The sequence below is a fragment of the Protopterus annectens genome, chromosome 8.part0 (genome assembly GCF_019279795.1).
Source record: "Protopterus annectens isolate FY-2018-M chromosome 8.part0, PAN1.0, whole genome shotgun sequence".
NCBI lineage: Eukaryota > Metazoa > Chordata > Ceratodontiformes > Protopteridae > Protopterus > Protopterus annectens.
The window spans coordinates 273766811-273786241 of record NC_056741.1 but is presented as its reverse complement, the minus strand read 5'-3'; the positions used below and the strand labels follow the sequence as shown (position 1 = coordinate 273786241).

Genomic DNA, 19431 nt, shown 5'->3' with positions numbered 1-19431 from the left:
TTTAAAAATAATGAGGCTGAAAATGCAGAGTAATCATTTAGCATATAATTAGTATATATACGAATATATTATATAGTTATATAGCTATAGGTATATACTTTTGTTATGCAAATATATGCACTCGACTAGGTTCAAAGCTTCAAATGTTCGGGTTCCAGATAGAAACATGTTTTGATGTGTTGTAAGAAAAAGGTATACTGTTCTACCTCAAAACTCTGCTGAAATGCATTCAGGCAAGGTTTATGGCTAATATGAAACTGTTATTAAGTGGACTTAGCAGGAAGCAGTGAGAACAGGAGATAATGGGTCAGACTGGTTTGATTTAGTATCAGTTCACCAACCCTTTAATGGCCCTTCTAAGGTGTGCAGATTCAAGTGTGCCAATAAAACAAAGGAGAGTAACCCACTAGTCATTGCTACAAATCTAACCCCGCAGCTACCTACGAAACAAAATGTATTCACAGTGGCTACAAATATCTACAGCTGACTACAGTCACAGCATTTACATTTACAAAAAGGCTAACAAGTGTAAGACCTGGATGCTAAGAAATGTCTATTTCTATGTCTAACTGGTGGCACATGACAAAAGTTGTCAGGTGATACGTCCTCTCCTCAATATTCTCACTGCTCAGCGCTTTGCACTCCTAAATCAGAAAAAGTGTTGAATTTATCTTTTCTTGACACTGTTACTATGATGAGATTTGAGATGTGGCTGATACCGTGCATTATGGACTATAAAATGCTCTGTGGTGAACACTCTCAATACACTGTCAAATCACTCATATCTAAGGCAGCACACATCACACCCTGACATTTCTCATTCACCCATTTCAGCACACATCACACCCTGACATTTCTCATTCACCCATTTGCGTTTCACTCATATCTAAGGCAGCACACATCACACCCTGACATTTCTCATTCACCCATTTGTGTTTCACTCATATCTAAGGCAGCACACATCACACCCTGACATTACTCATTCACCCATTCATGTTATTTGCCTACACACTGACACCCAGTCACTCATGTACCCATTTACAAACAACTTGCCTACTATGTCTCATTAAATAGTTCTTTACTTTTTAATTGGTCCCACTCATGAATAAATCTGACCACTCACCCTCTCACGCTCCTTTGTAATCATTCATCATCTTCAATTCACTCCCTTTTGCACTCATCCACTCTTACACTTATTCGGCATGTACAGAATGTCCTCTCTGGGGCACGTTTCAACTGTTGTTCACGTGTCTTTATATTTTTAAGAAAGCAGCTCTGTTAACTTTTCTAGTAATCATATCTCTTAACATTCCAGATGGGTTTTTGCCCAGTAATTTAAATTACATTTGAAAGCAAGAGAAAAAAAAAAGGCTGAGTGTAACAGAGAGAAAGAAATGTAGCCCCCTCACAAATTCAGCAGAGAAGTTTCTGACAGAGGCATCCTTTTTGTGTTGCAGGAGGGTGCTGGGAGATCATGTTTGGTTCCTATTCACTTTGCAGTTCTGTAGTTTATTCACATATCTCAGAGACTCTGAACAGCTGTAGCATCCTGTATGTAATGCCGCCCAACCTTCTACCTGAATAGACAGTACAGAATAGGAATGAAGCACAGTAAATGCATATTTGAGTTTTAGGTGGCAGTGGGGAGAGTGCAATATAGAAACTGGACTTCCAAAAGTCAGGTGATGTTCCATAACTGACAGAGATTGTTCCTTTAATTTCTAACTAGACAGTGAAAGACTTAAGTGCAGAAATGTAGACAGGATTTTCAGGAGCTTGATGCAGATGACTGCATGACTTATCTGTCTGATTTGCATCTCCCCAGGCCATTTACTGCTTGGAGCTGTAACAGAAGGTAATAATTTTCTGTAATAAAACAATGTTACCGTAAGCTGTACATGTTGAGTTGCAGTTGCAGATTCTTGTATGCAAGTCATGCATGTAGTAAGAATATCTAATCAGATGGAGTACCCATATAGATAAACTTCCCACGTAAAAAAAAAAAAAAAATCAGGCAGCATATCTTATGTATGGATCCCTTTAAAATTCCTTCTTGAAACCCTTGCTCACTTGCTCTCAAAGTTAATAAGGTACCGTTTTTGTTTTGCTAAGAGATCAACTGTGTTGTGGAAAGGTGCGAGTGGAAATGGTATCCAAAAATGTTGTGGTCACAGTTTGTTTTTTAAATAATGCCACCTTACCTGCTCTACATGGGATAAATAATAGTCAAAATCCATATTACGTCATTTAGTCTTCAATCCAGTTACTAATAGGACTAACCTAAATATGATTTCCCAGCACACTGATATTTTTTGGTTTGCCTCAGAATGCCTGTAGCCCAAGTTAAATGGTAGTAAAATATATAAATATATATAGATATAGATATATTTCAAAAAGCATCTTATATTCCATGAGGTACGGTAGTTCCTTGGTTGTGCTGGTGTTGTTGTCCTGCAGATTTGGGTGATAAAGTCCTATGGAAGATAAATCCAGTAGTTCAAACCAGTAGGATTCTGATCTGCACACAGGTTTTGGACTATTTTCAGCTTTGCAGGATTTGGTGGAACCAGCCACCTGTCTTTTTAAATACTTTCTTATTTAATTTTTATAGGGTTATGTAACATTTTAAGTAAACATTTCATTATTTTCTTGTCCTGTGCCAGAAATAAAAAGAAAAACAAAACAAAAAAGAAAAAAAAAATTAAGAAAAAAAAAAAAAAAACAAAACAAAAAAAACAAAAAAGACACAAAATAAAAACAAAAAACAATAAAACAAAAAGATTGTTCTTCTGTCTTTATGAAAATATTCGGATGGCTTGTGTGACACTGACATGACATGCTGGACATTCAGGGTCATTCTGCTCACAGATACGTACAGCACACTCCATGCAGAAAAGATTGTGTCCACAGGGCACCAAGGCAGCTGTAACCTCACTCTCAAAGCACACTGTACACTCTCGATTGCTGGACACAGGTACAATGCGAGGAGACCCACCAGGTAAGGTGCTCCCCAACTTCGAGAAGCTCTGAAGTGGCTCGCTGTGGGCTCGCCGAGCTAGTGAATGTCCTATGGTGTTTGATTCTTGTGAAGTGGGGGAAGTACGGGGAATTGATGGCACTCCACCAGTGCTGTTGGACCTCTGTTGGCTAGAAAACCCTCCTGAAACTGGAACTCCATTGCCCTCATGGTTGGTCCATATGGGATTTACTGGGTCTTGTACTCCAAAGTATAGATCATGCTTATTCATTCCAAAGTTGGTAAAAAGGTAGCTGTAGTTTAACTCATTTTGCTCACTTAGTCGTGGAGTACCATAAAAGGAGTCTGCAGTAACATTACCTACACATCCCAGACTATTCTGGCGAAACGTGGAGAGGGGCTTACAGTTGGGGGACAAAGTCTGTACTCTCCATATATCAGGATAACGATTTTCTCCACCAGAATCAGGACTGCTACAGATCAAGTCATTCTCATTGGTATTGTCCAAAATTTTGCCTGTCCGAATGGCAATGTGAGCCTCGATCTCTTCCCGGGCCCGCTCCACATTTGAAGGAGTACCACTGATTTCAAAGACAGGGTCCCGATCTCGGCTTGGAGTGATAATGTAGGTGCTAGTCTGTTGCTGGATGCGCTTTATAGTAGCACCTTTAGGCCCAACCACAAGTCCCACAACTCTGTATGGAACACGCACTCTTATAGTTACCTGTCCTGGGAGATTTGGAGCACTGTTGCTAAAAGTGGTCCCACTTTTATTGCGAGATGCTCGAATCATAGAAAAGTGTTCAGCAGCTGAGATGATTTCCCTCCTTGCCATGGCAACATCCTCTCTCCTTCCTGTTACCATGAAAACTGGATCTTCACCTCGAACAGGGGTCTTGATGTACGTGTTTGTCTTAGCTCTTAGGGCTTTAATCTTGCATCCTGTTAAAAGAAAACTCCAATTAGATTTGCTTTGCATGTAATCCTTGCACACATTTTTAGTTGGCAATCTTAAGTTGCTTAACAATATTTACTCAGTCTAAAATCAGGTCTGTGCATATGCTTGTTTAAGTAGAGAAAATACTACCAGAAAAAAAGTTATATATTGTTTATCATGACTTTCATAAATGTCTTGTCTTATTTCTGTCCTTAAAGTTATTATTCCAAAGACATGCATCTGGAGCATTTCTCTAAGGGCCTCCACTGAAAATAGGCTCTGTCTTAGTCGGACTTTCCAGGTCAACAAATGTTAAAGAAATAAAAATAAAATAAAATTATGCACGTCTTACCCTACAGTAACTTTATGTTATGTACCATATAAGGTAGTGAATGGCAGCTAATGCACTTCACTCAACTAGTCCTTAAATTGTGCATCCAGAATTGGATTTACTGTTAGGCTTCCTAACTATTTTTCCAACAAAAAAGTGTCATCTTAAACACAAAAGAAATTATAATAGAAAAACTGACAACTGACCCATAAGATCCTAAACTATACCAAGGTCCAATACCATTAATCATCCTGCTACTTTTGTTTATGTTTTCTTCTTGACTTAGTATCTCCTACGTGTTTGTAGTCACATGTTTCTGACTATTACATATTGCTGGCGCAAGCAGGTTGGACTATTATGCTTTTGAATGGAGTGCTAATTCTTCCTCTGAATTTTGCATTGTTTATATCACTTCTAATTCCCACCCACATCACATTTTAACTATGCATGCCTCATGTCTTTTGCTTTATAATATAATTGTTAAAGACATGGTGAGAAATACTCAAACATGTTTTGCTGAACCTTTACTTTCTGCCCATTAAATAATGCACACGTAATCTAAATGTTGACGCTTTAAGAAATTGTTAGATTTTTTTTTTTTTGGTTTCTGAAGAGTTACAAATTATCACTAAGCAGTATAATTTTAAATGGATGTACTATTTAATGATCTGCACTTTCATGGAATCTGTAGATCATATTCATAGAATATACTTGTGTAGGTAGAATGAATTCTTCGTAAAGCTGTACATGTTTGCCCTTTTAAGATCTTACTTCTCATTAATAAACTAGGCAACTTAAATGCACTGGTCTTCAGGTAGCTCCACACACAACTTTTAGCTATTTTACCTGTAAAATTTGCATTTTGAGCAGAACTATTATGATTCATTTATCTTAATTGTAGGGTGCAAGTCTTTATTTTACTGAGCATGATATTGATGTGTTTGGGGGATCAAAATTATGCTTCCTGGTATGGTTGCATTTGAATTTTGCATGCACATTTGAAGAATGCTTTCACTGTGAAAGTTAGGAATGGTGAGGCAGGTAAGATACAGTTTTTTTAAATATGAAAAATACATGTAATGCACAACAGTCAATAGTTTTGCATTTTGAGGAGTTCCCTGGGAAAGTTTTTGGACAGTGTCACACATAAATGTTGAAAGAGTGTATATAGAAGAGTTACATAGCAATTAAAGAAATAAGAAAATTAGAAACTCTCATCTGGAAAACTTAAGCTCATGATCTGATCTTCACAACATGGCCTCTTTGTCTTGAGTCGAAATTACTTATAGGTGCACTGTGGACTGATACAGATCTGGTTAATGATGAAGAAGAAAAAACTATGCTGATTTTTTAAAGCTGAAACTGCACTCTAAAAACATTTGATAGCAACAAATAGACCTGGACACTTGAAGCAATGCATATAATTTTTAATCTGGTATAAACACAAATTCATCCCAATAACTCAAGAAAACTGCATAGCAAAAATATTATCTTTTGTAAGTAAAGCCAGCATGGAACATTGCAATATGAAGCACAATGTGGCTGGCCAGGTAATGTAGTGGTAAGGTGCCTTTACTCATTGTTGGTAGCCCAGAATTAGATAGTGACCCAAGGGTCAGGATGATGAACATGGGAACAGAGCAGATGATTAGCAACTACTGGCTGATCTTTGGAGGCGGTGTGAATTCCTGAAACCTCTACAGCCATCATCTCTGGTGTGGAATAGGTGAACTGCAGTTAGATGGTAAAGTATAAAGAGCATTTTCCTAGATTAAGGCAATCCAAAAATATGTGCTAGTCTACAACTGGGCTGACTGTATGAGTTAAAGCTTATAGGGAGCAATGCAGAAAATTATTACTCTGTACTGCAGTGGCAGTTAGGGCCTAGTCACTTATACCTTCACACTATATGGAATGGAAGAATGCAAAATAGGTAGGCGAAATGGGAGCCTGGTCACCTAGACACTATAGTAGGTGAAAATAAATCAAGCCTCCACTGTAAAAGGGCCACTGTCCCAGTCAGACATCTCCTGTAAATAAATGTAAAATAAATAAATAAAAAATAAATTATAGTTAAGATTGTTACAAATAAGCATTTGGTAGCATTCCACACTCCTGGTCTTTTTAAATATTTGTGATGTACAAGATACAACTCTATATGACAGCCGTCCTAGACTACTTGCATCCCAAAATAGCATTTTGACAGAAGAGCTATGCAAAGGGCCAGTCATCCCAGGTATAAATATTTGTTGAGGGAATATTACAAAGTGGTGCCTCATCTCTGTTATTATTTTTGGTTGCCCTCACACCATTAAGTGACCTACATGCAGTTTAAAGAGAAAAAATTAAACCAGCAAGCAACTGGCATCTAATTCTTTTGAATAAATCCAAACTTTAAAGTTTATCTGACAAACAAGTGAAATACAAAGAGTCCGTACGGTTGCAGATGATATACATATTGTATTCTGATCTTAGCAAGTGCACAAAGAAAGCATTTTTAGCAAAAACACTGACTTATCAAGATAAACATCACTTGAATGTATGGATTCTAGTGTAAATAACTATAAACAAAGGGGTGTATAAGTATGTGTGAAGAGAGAAAAGATTTCTAGTGCAACACGATATAAGAAGAACATAGATTTGTAACAATATTTTGGAAGATTAAAGTCAGTGATTAAAACTGCTTGGATATTTTGAAACTTGGTTCAGTCCACAAAGCCACCCCATCATGTGATAAATACTGCTGGTGTAAGTGAACCATCATAGAAAGTTCAGGGTCAGGCAGACAGAAAACAAGAACATAGTTTCATCTTGATACCATGATGTGCAGTAACTTGTATTTGCCCAGATTACATATTCCAAAATACAAGAGAGGCATGGCCTTCACTAGGATAAATTATATGTACAACAAACAAAGCATAAAAATTAGTTTAAGCCAACAATGAATAACACAAAGAACATTGAAACAGACAGTGCAAAAATGCACAAAACGAGTAACAAAATTCACAGAAAAGGAAAGCTCACAGGTATATCAGAAAATGTGCAAAAGCCACATTGATCATGAACTGACTTCTTTATTTAACCTATTAAGTGGACAGGTAAGCCCACCAGACATAAATGTACTTTTTCAGGGGCAACCCAGGTTAAGTGATTTGTTCACAGTAGGCAAATGAAAGTTTTTGGATTTAGAAGCATCTTATTAACAGCTCTCAGCTTTAATCCTCTGCATTAACTGTCAAATGCATAGTGTATGTAAATGCATTTTTCTACCAAATAGATTGAAACAGAGGTCAGTGAAGCACATAAAAAATGTTAAATTAATGGTTTTCTGTGAGGCAACTGCAAAGTCAGAATTATTTACTTATATTGAAATTATATGACTGAGGAGATTATTCTGTTTAGTGCTACGGTAAAACATTTTTTTCATTTTTCTTAAGAAGTCCCCCCACCTGTAATACCTCCAACACAAGATTTACTGGCTTTCCCATGTATCACCAGTGTACCTTTGAAGACTCTCCCCCAACATCTTACAACAGCCACATAGGCATAGCCCTTCCTGGAACAAGGTCCTCATGACTCCTATCACTTTGATGAGGGGCATCTTTTTCCTCTTTAAATCTTTCCTTGCTATCCATGTAATGGTGCCATGGCAAACAGAGCATATTATTTAAGCCTTTACAGTATGAGAGATGGAGCACAGACCTCTCCAAACTGTGTTTAAAAGAAAAGGAAGCAGACAGCTCTTGCAGGCTTCAGAGGATCAACAGTCAGCTACCACTTCTTCAAAACTGGACAGATAAGCACCCCTCAGGGAAAACCTTCCACAAATCTTTCTTTTGCAAAAAATGTTATACATTTTTTTAGAAAAATATTTTTTTATAGCTAGGATTGCCCGTTTGACTGTCGCTAGGCACATTTGTCAGGAAACACTCTTACCTTCCTAATATTTTCCTGTGGAAAAAAACTTGTTTTAAAATACAGCTAATTTAATTTAGTGGACTAAAGCAATTTTTTAAGGTTGTCACTGTGTATTTTTTTTATAAACACTATTTGTTTCTGCTTATCTGTACACAACTCTTCCAGTCTCCTCTACCTGCTGTTCAGTCACTTCTCTCAGCTGAACCATGAAGCAGGCTACCAATTCTAAATTTTTAATTCCTCTGGTCAGTAGAAAAAGTAAAATTCTAGAGATCCTTTATCAGTACAGTATAGAGGGCTTCTTATCCATCTTAGCTACTGATTGGTGTCTCTGTCGTGGCTATATTGGGTTCGTTGGACTGCACATCTTCTTTCCTGGATCCATCTTGTGCAGTCGTTTCAGCCACCAAGGACCAGGGGTCAGGCATGTCCTATGTGGCTGTTGAAGTGTCAACTGCTGGCATGAAAGAATCACTCTCATTGTTTCAGAGGCGGGAATGGGTAGTGCTTTACCATATGGCTGAACTAAAGTGCCTGATTCCCAGGCTTGTGTATGTACTTTGATTCTGTCTAATTCTAGGGAGTCTCCTAGAAAATAGAAACAGAAAGTAAAACATGTACGTTCCTCTGTCTCAGAGACCTTGGGACAAAGAAGATTTATTAAGTTTTGCTAAGAGCTTACTTCAGCTCCTTAACCTTTTATATTCTGATTCCTCACTGACCAGTGAAAGAAAAATAATTCACCTCTTTTTCTGAAACTGATTCTCAATAAAAAGATCAGGGACTTGACTGGAATGAGTTTTTTCAGTTAATTCTCCTCAAATAGTAGAATCTGATTCTGAAGAATGTGATGCTTTTGACTCCCCCCTCTGAATAATTTATATTTTACTGAAACCATTGCCAAAATGCAATACTTGTTTCAGTGAGAAGAGTGATATTCCAGTTTCTCAGAAAAAAAAAATATGATTTATTACAACTGGATTTTCCTTGGGCTGCAGTTGTTCTTCCTGGGTTACCAACTTTAGAAGATGTTTTCATAACAGCCTGCAGTACACTTGATAGCCTTCAGCCTCTAAAAAGGCAGATATATTACATACAGTTCCTCACACTTATAAATATATTTTTTCTAATCCTAAACCTAATCCCATGGTGATTTCATTGATAAAACCTTTTGTGGTTAAACATTTCTTGAATGCTAACCCTGTTCCTTCTGATAAGGATAGGAAAGGTTTTGACAGACTTGGGGAAAATGTGCTCTTCTGCTACCTTGACATTCAGAATTTTAAAATGCCAGACTCACATATTAAAGTTTTTGCTAGCATCTTTTCAGAACATGAAAACTTAACTGATAATTTTCCTTCTTCAAAGAATAAATCATCTCTAAATTCTTTAATTGCTTCTGTTTCTCAGGTAACCAATAAAGTGTTCTTAGGATTCTGCTGGTGCTGCATCTATAGCTGATTGCTACTGGTTTAGTTATGAGAAGATTTCCATGATTATGTTCATGAAATTTACCTGAAGAGGTCAAACCTGAGATTTTAAATTTTCCTCTTGAAAAAGAAGTATTATTTGGGCCATCTACTGTTGAGGTCCAGAAAGGATTTGATGAAAGAGGTTAGTTAATTCAGGGATTGTCCTGATTTTGCATCCCTCTTTTTTGAAGTTTGTTAAGAATTTCCCTTCCAAATCAGGATAATTTTACAGGAAACAAAACAAGCAATCTCATCAGGCTTTAGGAAAGCATACTATCAAAAAGCAGTGAAATAGAAACTCCAAAAATAAACAGGAGCTTCCCATAGCTAAGGCTGGTTCAAAAAGTCAGAATGAATATATGCCTTTTCTAGGAACTCCCCTCCCCCTGCAATGTTTTAAATCTTTCCCAAGGCCTAGCTCTGTATTTTCCCTTGTGGCATCAGAAAATCTCAGACAAATGGTTTCTGAGAATTATCCATCATGGATACAAATGGGAGAGGGACTCCCTTCCTCCCTTTCAGAGGATACTTCCACAATTTCCAAACAGACTTCCCTGTTTCTTCTAGTCATCTAACAGACGCTGTCTCTAGGGATGATAGCATCAGTGTCTCCAGATCTAGCAGGAAAATTATTTTATTCCAGAATGTTTCTGTTGCCAAACAAGGAAGGTTGTTGGAGACCAGTTCTAGACCTTTCTTTTCTCAACTTATAAGTGAAAGTTCCAAAGTTCAAAATGCTATCCCCTCAGTTTCTGTTGCCTGTCATTCCTCCTCTCAGTTTTCTGCTAACATTAGATTTAAAAGTTGCTTATCATCACATTCCAATTGCCAGAGATTTCAGACTCCTTTAAGATTTTCTGTATCTTGCTAACATTTTTAGTTCTCTGCTTTACCCTTTTGGTTATCTGCAGTACCAAGGATGTTTACAGAGTGTCTGGTACCAGTGATAGTTCACTGCAGATTACAAGGTATGCACATTTCCATATTTAGATGACTATCCTACATTTGCATATGCTTTTCAAAATGTCAGGAATCTCTGACCTGGATAACAGATCTCTTTCACAGTCTGGGAACAGTAAAAATGAGCCCTCCCTGTAATAGTCATCAAAACTATATTTAGCTGTCATTTACATTCATCTACCCTGTCCAATTTCCCTGAATGACTCAACTCCAAACAAGATTTTGGAGCATCCTAGGCAAGGAAGACTTATAAAAATCAATGATCTGAACCTTGAGTGGAAGGGCCCCAGCAAAAGTAGGTTAGATATATTAGATGTTATATACAACCTCTAAGTAATTACTGAAGAACAAGACAGCAGCCTAACACTGACAATATTAGTGTGCTTGACTTGCTTACAAATTACTATGACTAGAAGTATAACCAAATTATGTTAGTGGCCACTGTTCCATAATATGTGCCTGATCAAATTCTATAACATAGTATTTTCAGAGTCAATCCACAAATCCACTGCAGATATTCTGGCAATGGAACTGCACAACTGTACTGACCCCAAAACATTTTTTTAACATTCTACAGTCTAAATTCCATAATACAGGATAAACTGTACCCCCTCAAAACTGAGATGGCAAGGTAAACAAACCCCTTGACTTTCCCAGGACCTGAAACAACTATTAAAACACAGGGCTATTTCATAGAAATAATGGAAGAAGGATCTCAGTAATGCAAATAAATGCAAAGAATATATGCAGCTAAAGTGTGTCACCAGGATACCAACTATTCCAAAGTTGTATATGTTAGAAAGTTGCAAGCTACAATATCTAGGTGGGCACAAGCTATTCTGTAGGCAGTTAAAGTCCTTACTACAACCAAGGTATTTCATAGGTTCATTGGTTCATAGGTAGTTAGTGGGCTATTGACCCAAAGCTCTTTATAAGCCTAACTGTGTGCGCCCAATGTAATACTAGAGAAACCCAATATACAGGATCTTTGCAAAACTTGAGATCTTAATTAGTAACAACTGCCCATATCTAGGAGGTTATAGGTGAAATTCCCCGCAGGAATTTGAGAAGAGCCTGAGATCATGTGTTAGTAGCAAGCTGACCACCCTTGTGGGCCATTTGAAACCTAGCCAATTATCCCATGTGAGAATCAAACCCTGAACCTTGTAATTGCAAGGTAATACCTTAACATTTATGCAAAACCCCAGGTGGAACAGGAAGCAGTCTCAGTGTAGCACTACCTAGAGAGTGAAAAGAAAAAAAAATGACACCTCTGCTCTCCAACAGTTTGCTAGTCAACAGTTCTCCTAGCCCAACACTTAACTCTCCAACTTGTAAAGTACTTGAAAACTATCCTCATTTTTACTTCAAAACTGTATACAAAAGGGACATGTATAAAAACACCTTGAAAATTTAGACTGTATGTGCAACCCAGTCTATAAATAAATAAATGCATCCCAAAATATTAAAACTAGCTAGCCATATACTCTGTAAATCTCTAATACTCCTTTTTAATCTGGCTTTCACAACTAAAATTTTGCTCTTTAGTTTCAAACATACTCTCTAGTCAGACCCTAAGGTCTTCTCCCCTTCTACAGCAAATAACTTCCACTCTGATGTAAGTCTATGTCTGATAGCCAAACTAATGGAAAATATTATCTATGAACCACTACTTGCTGGCTATGCCCTTGCAACTCCCACTCTAATATCACCCACCCCATCCAACCACTACATTTCTTTCCACTCCACTAACTACCTTGATTATAGCAAGCTCAGATGCTCATAAGCCTAGTACTTATACAGCAGGAACTTCTTATTTTAACATTTGTTAATGTCTGTTATGTACTTCACAGATAAAGATTCTAGTTGTCTACTGATGTACTATGTTCTTCATCTGTAAATATGTTGTAAGTAATTGCTATGTAAATTGTTAATCGCTATGTAATCCAATGTAACTACTGTCTGTTTATTTTAACTGTGGAGCTTTTCTCCCCGGGCCTCTACTGAAAATGGACCTACGTCCAGTCGGACACTCCCGGTCAACAAATATAAATAAATAAGTAAATAAATAAATAAATAAATTGAATATATTAGAAAGTATGACATTTTGAGCAACAAACAGTATGGATTTTGGTCCAGCTATAGCACAGTAACTGCTATCTGCATATTAACAGAGAAAATACATGTCAACAGAATAAGGCTTGCTGACAAGGCCTATATTTGTAAAATACAGTTAGCCATGCAATACTCCTGCAGAAATTGACAGACATTTGATTTTTTAGAAATGTCTGCCAATGGCTTGAGAGCCATCTTAAAAGAACGTTCATAACTGTTAGGCCTAATATAATGTCTGATAGAGGAGTCATCACTAAGGGGATCCCACAAGTCTTAGACCCATTGCTGTTTTCTCTTTTCTTTAATGACCTCACCTGGGATCTGCTATAAACCAGCAGGTATTGTATATGCATATGATACAGCCATTACAAAATCTAACAAGAAACATTCATACCGAATAAAGAACTACAAGAAGATTTCAAAGCTATATGAACATGGCTTACTACTAACAAGCTAACCATCATAGGTTCATAGGTTCATAGGTTCATACTAGGCTATCTGCCCGAGGGCATTTATAAGCCTAGCCCATAGTTTTGTGGCTTACGCCACCCCTTTAGTTTGGAGAAACTGTGCCCATTATTTTATTGTGCCTCTGTCGAGCAGTGACACTGAGGTAACCCCTGGGGTGTATCTGCGGTTTCCCATCCATTGGTCAAGATTCCTCTTGAACAAGGCCAGCAAGGTGCTCTGCCTCACATAAACCGGGATTTTGTTCCATAGCATAGGGAGTCTTTGGGTGATGAATCTATCCCTCCAGCACGTCCTATTAATAACCGTGTCGAGGTTTAAGTCTCCCGCCCTTGTGGCTCTGAGGGATCTAGATTTTTTGAGATGAAGCATGTTCATCAAATCTGGGTTTGACATGGCCTTGTATGTCAGGCATAGGTCACCTCTGAGCAAGCGGTAAGCAACTGAATATAACTGGAGTTCTTTCAGTCGGGCAGCATAAGACAGATTTTTGAGACCCTTTATCCTTTTGGTGAGGAACTTTTGTGGCCTCTCCAGCTGCTGCAAGTGTCGGGTCAGATACATTCCGAATGGGGCATTGTACTCGATCATTGGTCTGATGAGTGATGAGTATAGGGAGACTATGACTTCCCTTGATCTAGATGTGAATCTCTTCATGATAAGGTGGGCAATGTAGAAGGTCTTCCTAACTACTTTAGCAATATGAGTGTTGAATGAAAGGCTACTGTCAACCTGGGTTCCCAGGTCCCTGATAACTTCTTCTGTGATCAGGGGATTGCCACCTATATGGTAGCTAGGGGTGACCTTATTTTTTCCGAAGGGTATGACTATGCATTTCTTGGCATTTAACTTTAGGCCATGGCTCTGGCACCAGTTATCCATTTCTGTGAGACCCTTCTGAAGGATATCTGTGTCGGATGTGTTTTCAACTACGGCACCCAGTTTGCAGTCATCTGCAAACTTTGTCAGCCATAACCCTCCTGTGTTTGCTTGTACTTCAGAAAAGTAGATGCCAAACAAGAGTGGGCCCAGGACTGAGCCCTGTGGGACACCACTTGTGACAGGCTTTGAGTCTGACATGGCGCCAGCAACTCTGACCCTGTGGGTTCTGTCACTCAGCCAGTTTGCAACCCATCTTGTAATGTATGGGTTTACATTTAAGTTGATGAGTTTTTCAATGATACCCGAGTGGGGTATTGTATCGAAAGCCTTCGCCAGGTCTAGGTAGGCTGTATGGACTGCCTTACCCTCGTCAATGGCCTTGGTGACTGTTTCGAAAAAGTCAACCAAGTTTAAAAGGCATGATCTGCCTTTGACAAAGCCAAACTGGGTTGGGTCCAAAGTCTGCAAATTCCCTATGTCTTTATTTATGAGATCCATTATGATCCTCTCCATGGCTTTGCAGATAAGGCTTGTCAAGCTAATGGGATGGTAATTTCCAGGGTCGGTGGAGGCACCGCCTTTGTGGAGTGGGACCACAGTCACTGTACGCCACTCCCTGGGTACGTATCCGGAGGTGAGACTAAGATTAAACAGCTGTCCTAACTGTGGGTTTAATTCCTCGTTGAGTTCATGGAGCACACAGCCGGGGACACCATCAGGTCCCATGGATGCTGTGTTCTTTGCCTTGGAGAGAGCAGTTCTCACCTGGGCGTTAGAGATGTTTGGGGGCTACAATCATTTGGTATAGATATCTCTCCTTTAGGGGGGGGGAGTTTGCACTGAACCTGTCAGCCAGTATGTTGGCAATGTCTGTAGGATCAGTAATCTTCACATCATTTTGAACTAATTCTGAGCATATCTGGGAGTTTCCTCCTAGGTTTCTGACATAGCTAAAGAATGCCTTATGGTTGTCTTTAGAGTCTTTAGCTATTTTTTTCTCAAAATTAGCTTTGGATGTTTTTATGAGAGCTCTTAGCTTTTTACTTATAGTGATCAGCGGTGTCTTACTTTTTAAGGATTTTGCTCTATCTTGTAGTAGCTTTCTCCTTTTGTTGTAGAGTTTGTTTATGGCTGGGGTCCACCAGACTGGACGCTTGCCTTTGGTACAAAGAGTCTTTGTTTTGCTTGGGATTGCCTGATCCATGCAACCCTGCAGGTGCTGGTAGAAGGCATTTGTAAGTGATTCAGCGGTTTGAGTAATGTTTACCGCCGGCTCAGGGGCCTTAAAGGAGACCACACTAGTCTTTAGAAGTGTGAAGTCGGCTTTCGAGAAGTTCTTTACTGTGGTCTTTTTCATTTCGGGTGGGGGCGGGATGAGGACCTCCAGCGAGATTAGTTTGTGATCTGATCTCACCAGTGAGGGGTATACTTCCGGCATTGAACATTGTGCTCCCATGTTCGTGATGATGAGATCAAGTATGTTTTCTCCTCTTGTGGGGATGGTGACTAGTTGTTCCATGGCATTTGAGTTTATGAATTCCAGGAACTTTTGGGCTAGAGTGTATTGGCTTGAGTAGTGTTCCCAGTCTATATTAGGGTAGTTGAAGTCACCTAGTATGATGGTGTTCGGAGATACATTTATCCCCTCCAGTGTTTTCAGGAAGGCCATATGAGGTTCCTGAGTTTGCGAGGGTGGCCTGTAACATGCTACAAATTGCAGAGCAGTCTTGCCTATGGTTAATTGCACCTGGATGGTTTCTGATGCATCGTGCGTTGCCACCAATCTTGAGGTGTGGGTGTCCTTGATGAATATGGATACCCCTCCTCCTTTCTTGGTATTGTCCGGGTTTTGGGGCCGGAACGCATGATATGAGGTAAAACCTGATAGTGCTGGGGTGCTCTCAGGAGCCTTGAACCAGGTTTCTGTCACAGCACAGACATCGATGTTCTCCATACTGAGAAGGGCCTCGAGTGCGTGCATCTTGAGGTTGAGACTTCTGGCATTGAGCAGCATTACCCTTAGTTTTTTTTTCTTTGTTGTGTTCTAGGGTGGTAGGTTTAGAATTTGAGCCTTGCCTAAAAAAGGCACTATGGGGTGGCAAGAGCCTTTGCCAAAATCCGAATCCCAGGGTGACAAGTGCAAGCCGTCCCTTGCGAAGCAGCGTGGCTTGTCCAGCATGTCATCCCAGGCAGACAGACATTGGATCCCCTTTGAATGACACCAGAGTTTAAGCCAATTGTTAAAGCTGATCATCTTATCTCTGTATTGTGGCATCATTCTTGGTGAAGGTAGGATACTGCTCAAGGTCAGGGTCATACATGCTTGGGCTACATAATCAGAGAGCTCCTCTATGTCCCTTTTCATGTAGTCCAAGGAGGTACGTCTCAGGTCGTTAACACCAGCGTGGACAATGATTGAATCGTACTTGTACCTGCTGTTGAGAGACCTGAGTGCATGCGTTATGTGGCGAATTCTAGCACCCGACAGGCAGCTTACTGTGACCTTCTCCTTACTCAGTCTGGTGAGCGGGACGTCAGTGTGTCTGACTATGGAGTCACCAATGACTAGTGTGTCTGGCATTGTGTTTGGCCTTAAGGGCTGTGACTGCTTGACACTCTGACTGTGTGGTCTATGTGTTGCAGGTGTTGTGTTCTGAGGTGGTAGTTGTTTGGGTGTCTGCTTTGGTGGCCTCTGCTGTTTTGGTAGTTTTTTGATCAGAGCCTCCGAGTATGTCTTTGTGTGTTTATGGGTATGATTTGAGGTTGTGATGGTATTATGTGAGACTGGGTCTATAGTGTGTGTGTTTACCTTCTCCTCCTGTCTGGTCCTGCCAGTCCTATGTTGAGAGAGCTCAGCCTCCAGTTTGGCCGTATAGTTGCATCTCTCGCATGTATTTGTGTTTTGTGGGAGGAGGAGAGGGTTGTCTGTGTACATGAGGCAATTGTAACATTGCCTCAAAATTTCTCATTACTCTAAATAAAACAGTGAAAGTATTCAGAACACCACAAATATTAAATAACCAAAACGTTGCAGTTACTGACCCAACAGTTACAGAATTACTTTGAACCACAGAGCAAAAATGTTTAGGTATCATTTTATATTTAAACCGCACATTTAATCTGCATACTGAATCTAAACTTAACCAACTGTTAACAGCCAAAAATCTCATACCAAACAATGCAACCTGCTCATTACTGAAGCTAGGCGCACTGTTGCCATGAATGTATTGATTCTCAGGATTAAACGTGAGCAGCCAGTTGTACCACATCTCTCTTCTCAAAATAATGCAACTATTTCAGACTGCAAAACAAATTATTAGGTCTCGTAATCTATCTAGCAACACATGATGTCTATTAACAGCTAGGGCATAACTGCTTCTCAACACACTTGCATATAAAATCCTACATGAAAAATAATATCACCTTCTATTAAATAAGATGCGCAGTAGAAATCAGAGCTTTCCTCTCAAGAATCACAACTGCATGCACTTATTCAGATCACTATTCACACTCACAATCTGTGAAAGCATTTTCAAAAATTGCTTCTCTAACCTGGAATGATATTCTTGTAAAAATAAGGAAAACAGAACAAGTACAGTAGTTCAAGAAATCCCTCCAGACCCATCTTGTCAGTGTTAACAAATGTAACTGCTTCAGAGATACAGGTTGATGTTCTTACTCATTTGCCCTGTCACACAATATCCATCTCCGCCTCATGCTTATTAATTTACAGTCTCACATAATCCAGTGAACATATATGTGTTGGGGGGAAGGGGGTACGTACATAAAATGGCTACTAGTGCTTAATGCAGCACAATACCTTTATGTGAGCTTGGCAGTACCTATCATAGCATAAACATCTGTGAGCTTCTTAGTACTGTTTAAGGTACATGGTTTCAGTTTACATGACTGTTGCATTATATGTACCCTTTGCTTATATAACTGAAATTCTACTGTAGTCAAAAGATTGAGTAATACTGTTCCTTTTTGTACTAGGGCAAATTTTATTTTGGTTAGTTTAATAAATAGGCCATCCCTGCAGAATAGCCAGCCACAACAGGCTATTTGCTATATCGGTGTGAACGTTGCACCGTGATGCAGTAATGCACCTTTATACAATTATGGGATCCTAGCATACTGATTTGCTGTATTACAACAAAAAGTCTGGAGCTGATGTATTACTATTTTTTTTACAATATTGCTATATCCTGAAAACTGTTTTACTTTGCAAACTGATGTGAATACATTTGTTTTTATGTAACCTAACTCAAACATTGTGCTTTTGTAATGCTAAATGTTTATGACTAATGTCTTTACCTACTTGACCTGGGTCAATGTTCAAAAGAGTTTTCAGACCAGTTCACTTACCTGGTTAATCAATGACAAATAAATAAATAAATACATAAAAACATACTACAGTGGCGCTGCATGGATTGGCATCACAGAACCAATCTAACTATACTTTTTCTCTTGTTAAAATATTTGCCGCAGTTTGATTAATAAAATACAACACGTGCAGAAGCTACTACTTACCAGCAAGATGGTGAGGAGCATCCATTTAAATTAGATTAGATGCTCCTGGTGTGCATAACATATGTGTATATATTTATTCACTGCAACCAAAGCTAATAATGCAGTTTATGAAATGGTTATTATCAATTACAGTATTAGAAATGTTTGGGCACATATGAAACTAAGATATTTACAGTTTTTTGCAGAAAACAAATCATATTCTAAAGATGATCCTTTAAATCTCATTTATAGCTCTCAGCTGTACAGATTTTCGCAGAATGTCTAGATTTTTGCCTCATATTTTAGGACCATTTCTCAAAAAATTGTGTTTTTTCTGGGAAATCACTGGCAAGTCATTAGAAAACAAAGACAGATATTTGAGTTTCAGACTTCACATGCTTCATAAAATTCATGTTATCACTAAACCTGTTATTCCATCAACTTTCTAAGTTTGTAAGAGCAATCTTTAAAAATTGTCCCCATTTTTGGGCCTTTGTCTCCCCCCCATTACTTATGGCTTTGTCCAGATTTCTTGCTCGAAGAGGTTGAGAGGTGTGAATTGTATTGTGTCTTGAATCTTTAAAAATGAGCAGCTGAAATGAAATCAAGCAGTTATTGTAGCACATGGCAAAACTTAAAAAAACAAATATGTACAAAATAAGACATTTCTTTGTCTAGTTGTACAGCCCTCCTCATAATGTATTATGCAACATCCCTGGATCATGAATTTGCTGTCAGCCTCAGATTTTGAAAATCTATTTTACTTTTGCAATTTTTTTTAAATCTATTTTACTTTTGCAAAAGAAGTGGCGCACACCCAATCTTGCAATGAAATGGATTTGAGTCGAGTCTCTCATTC

At 38.7% G+C, this 19431-nt stretch overlaps 1 protein-coding gene across 1 annotated transcript in view; it reads right to left on the bottom strand.

The window, feature by feature from the left end:
* Positions 1-2795: 2795 nt before the first annotated feature.
* The window catches only part of MEX3A (mex-3 RNA binding family member A), a 370581-nt gene continuing 353945 nt past the window's right edge, over positions 2796-19431 (bottom strand). Inside the window, exon 2 of the mRNA XM_044079763.1 lies at positions 2796-3919. Coding sequence (XP_043935698.1) covers positions 2796-3919 — 1124 coding nt within the window. The remainder of the gene's footprint in view (positions 3920-19431) is intronic.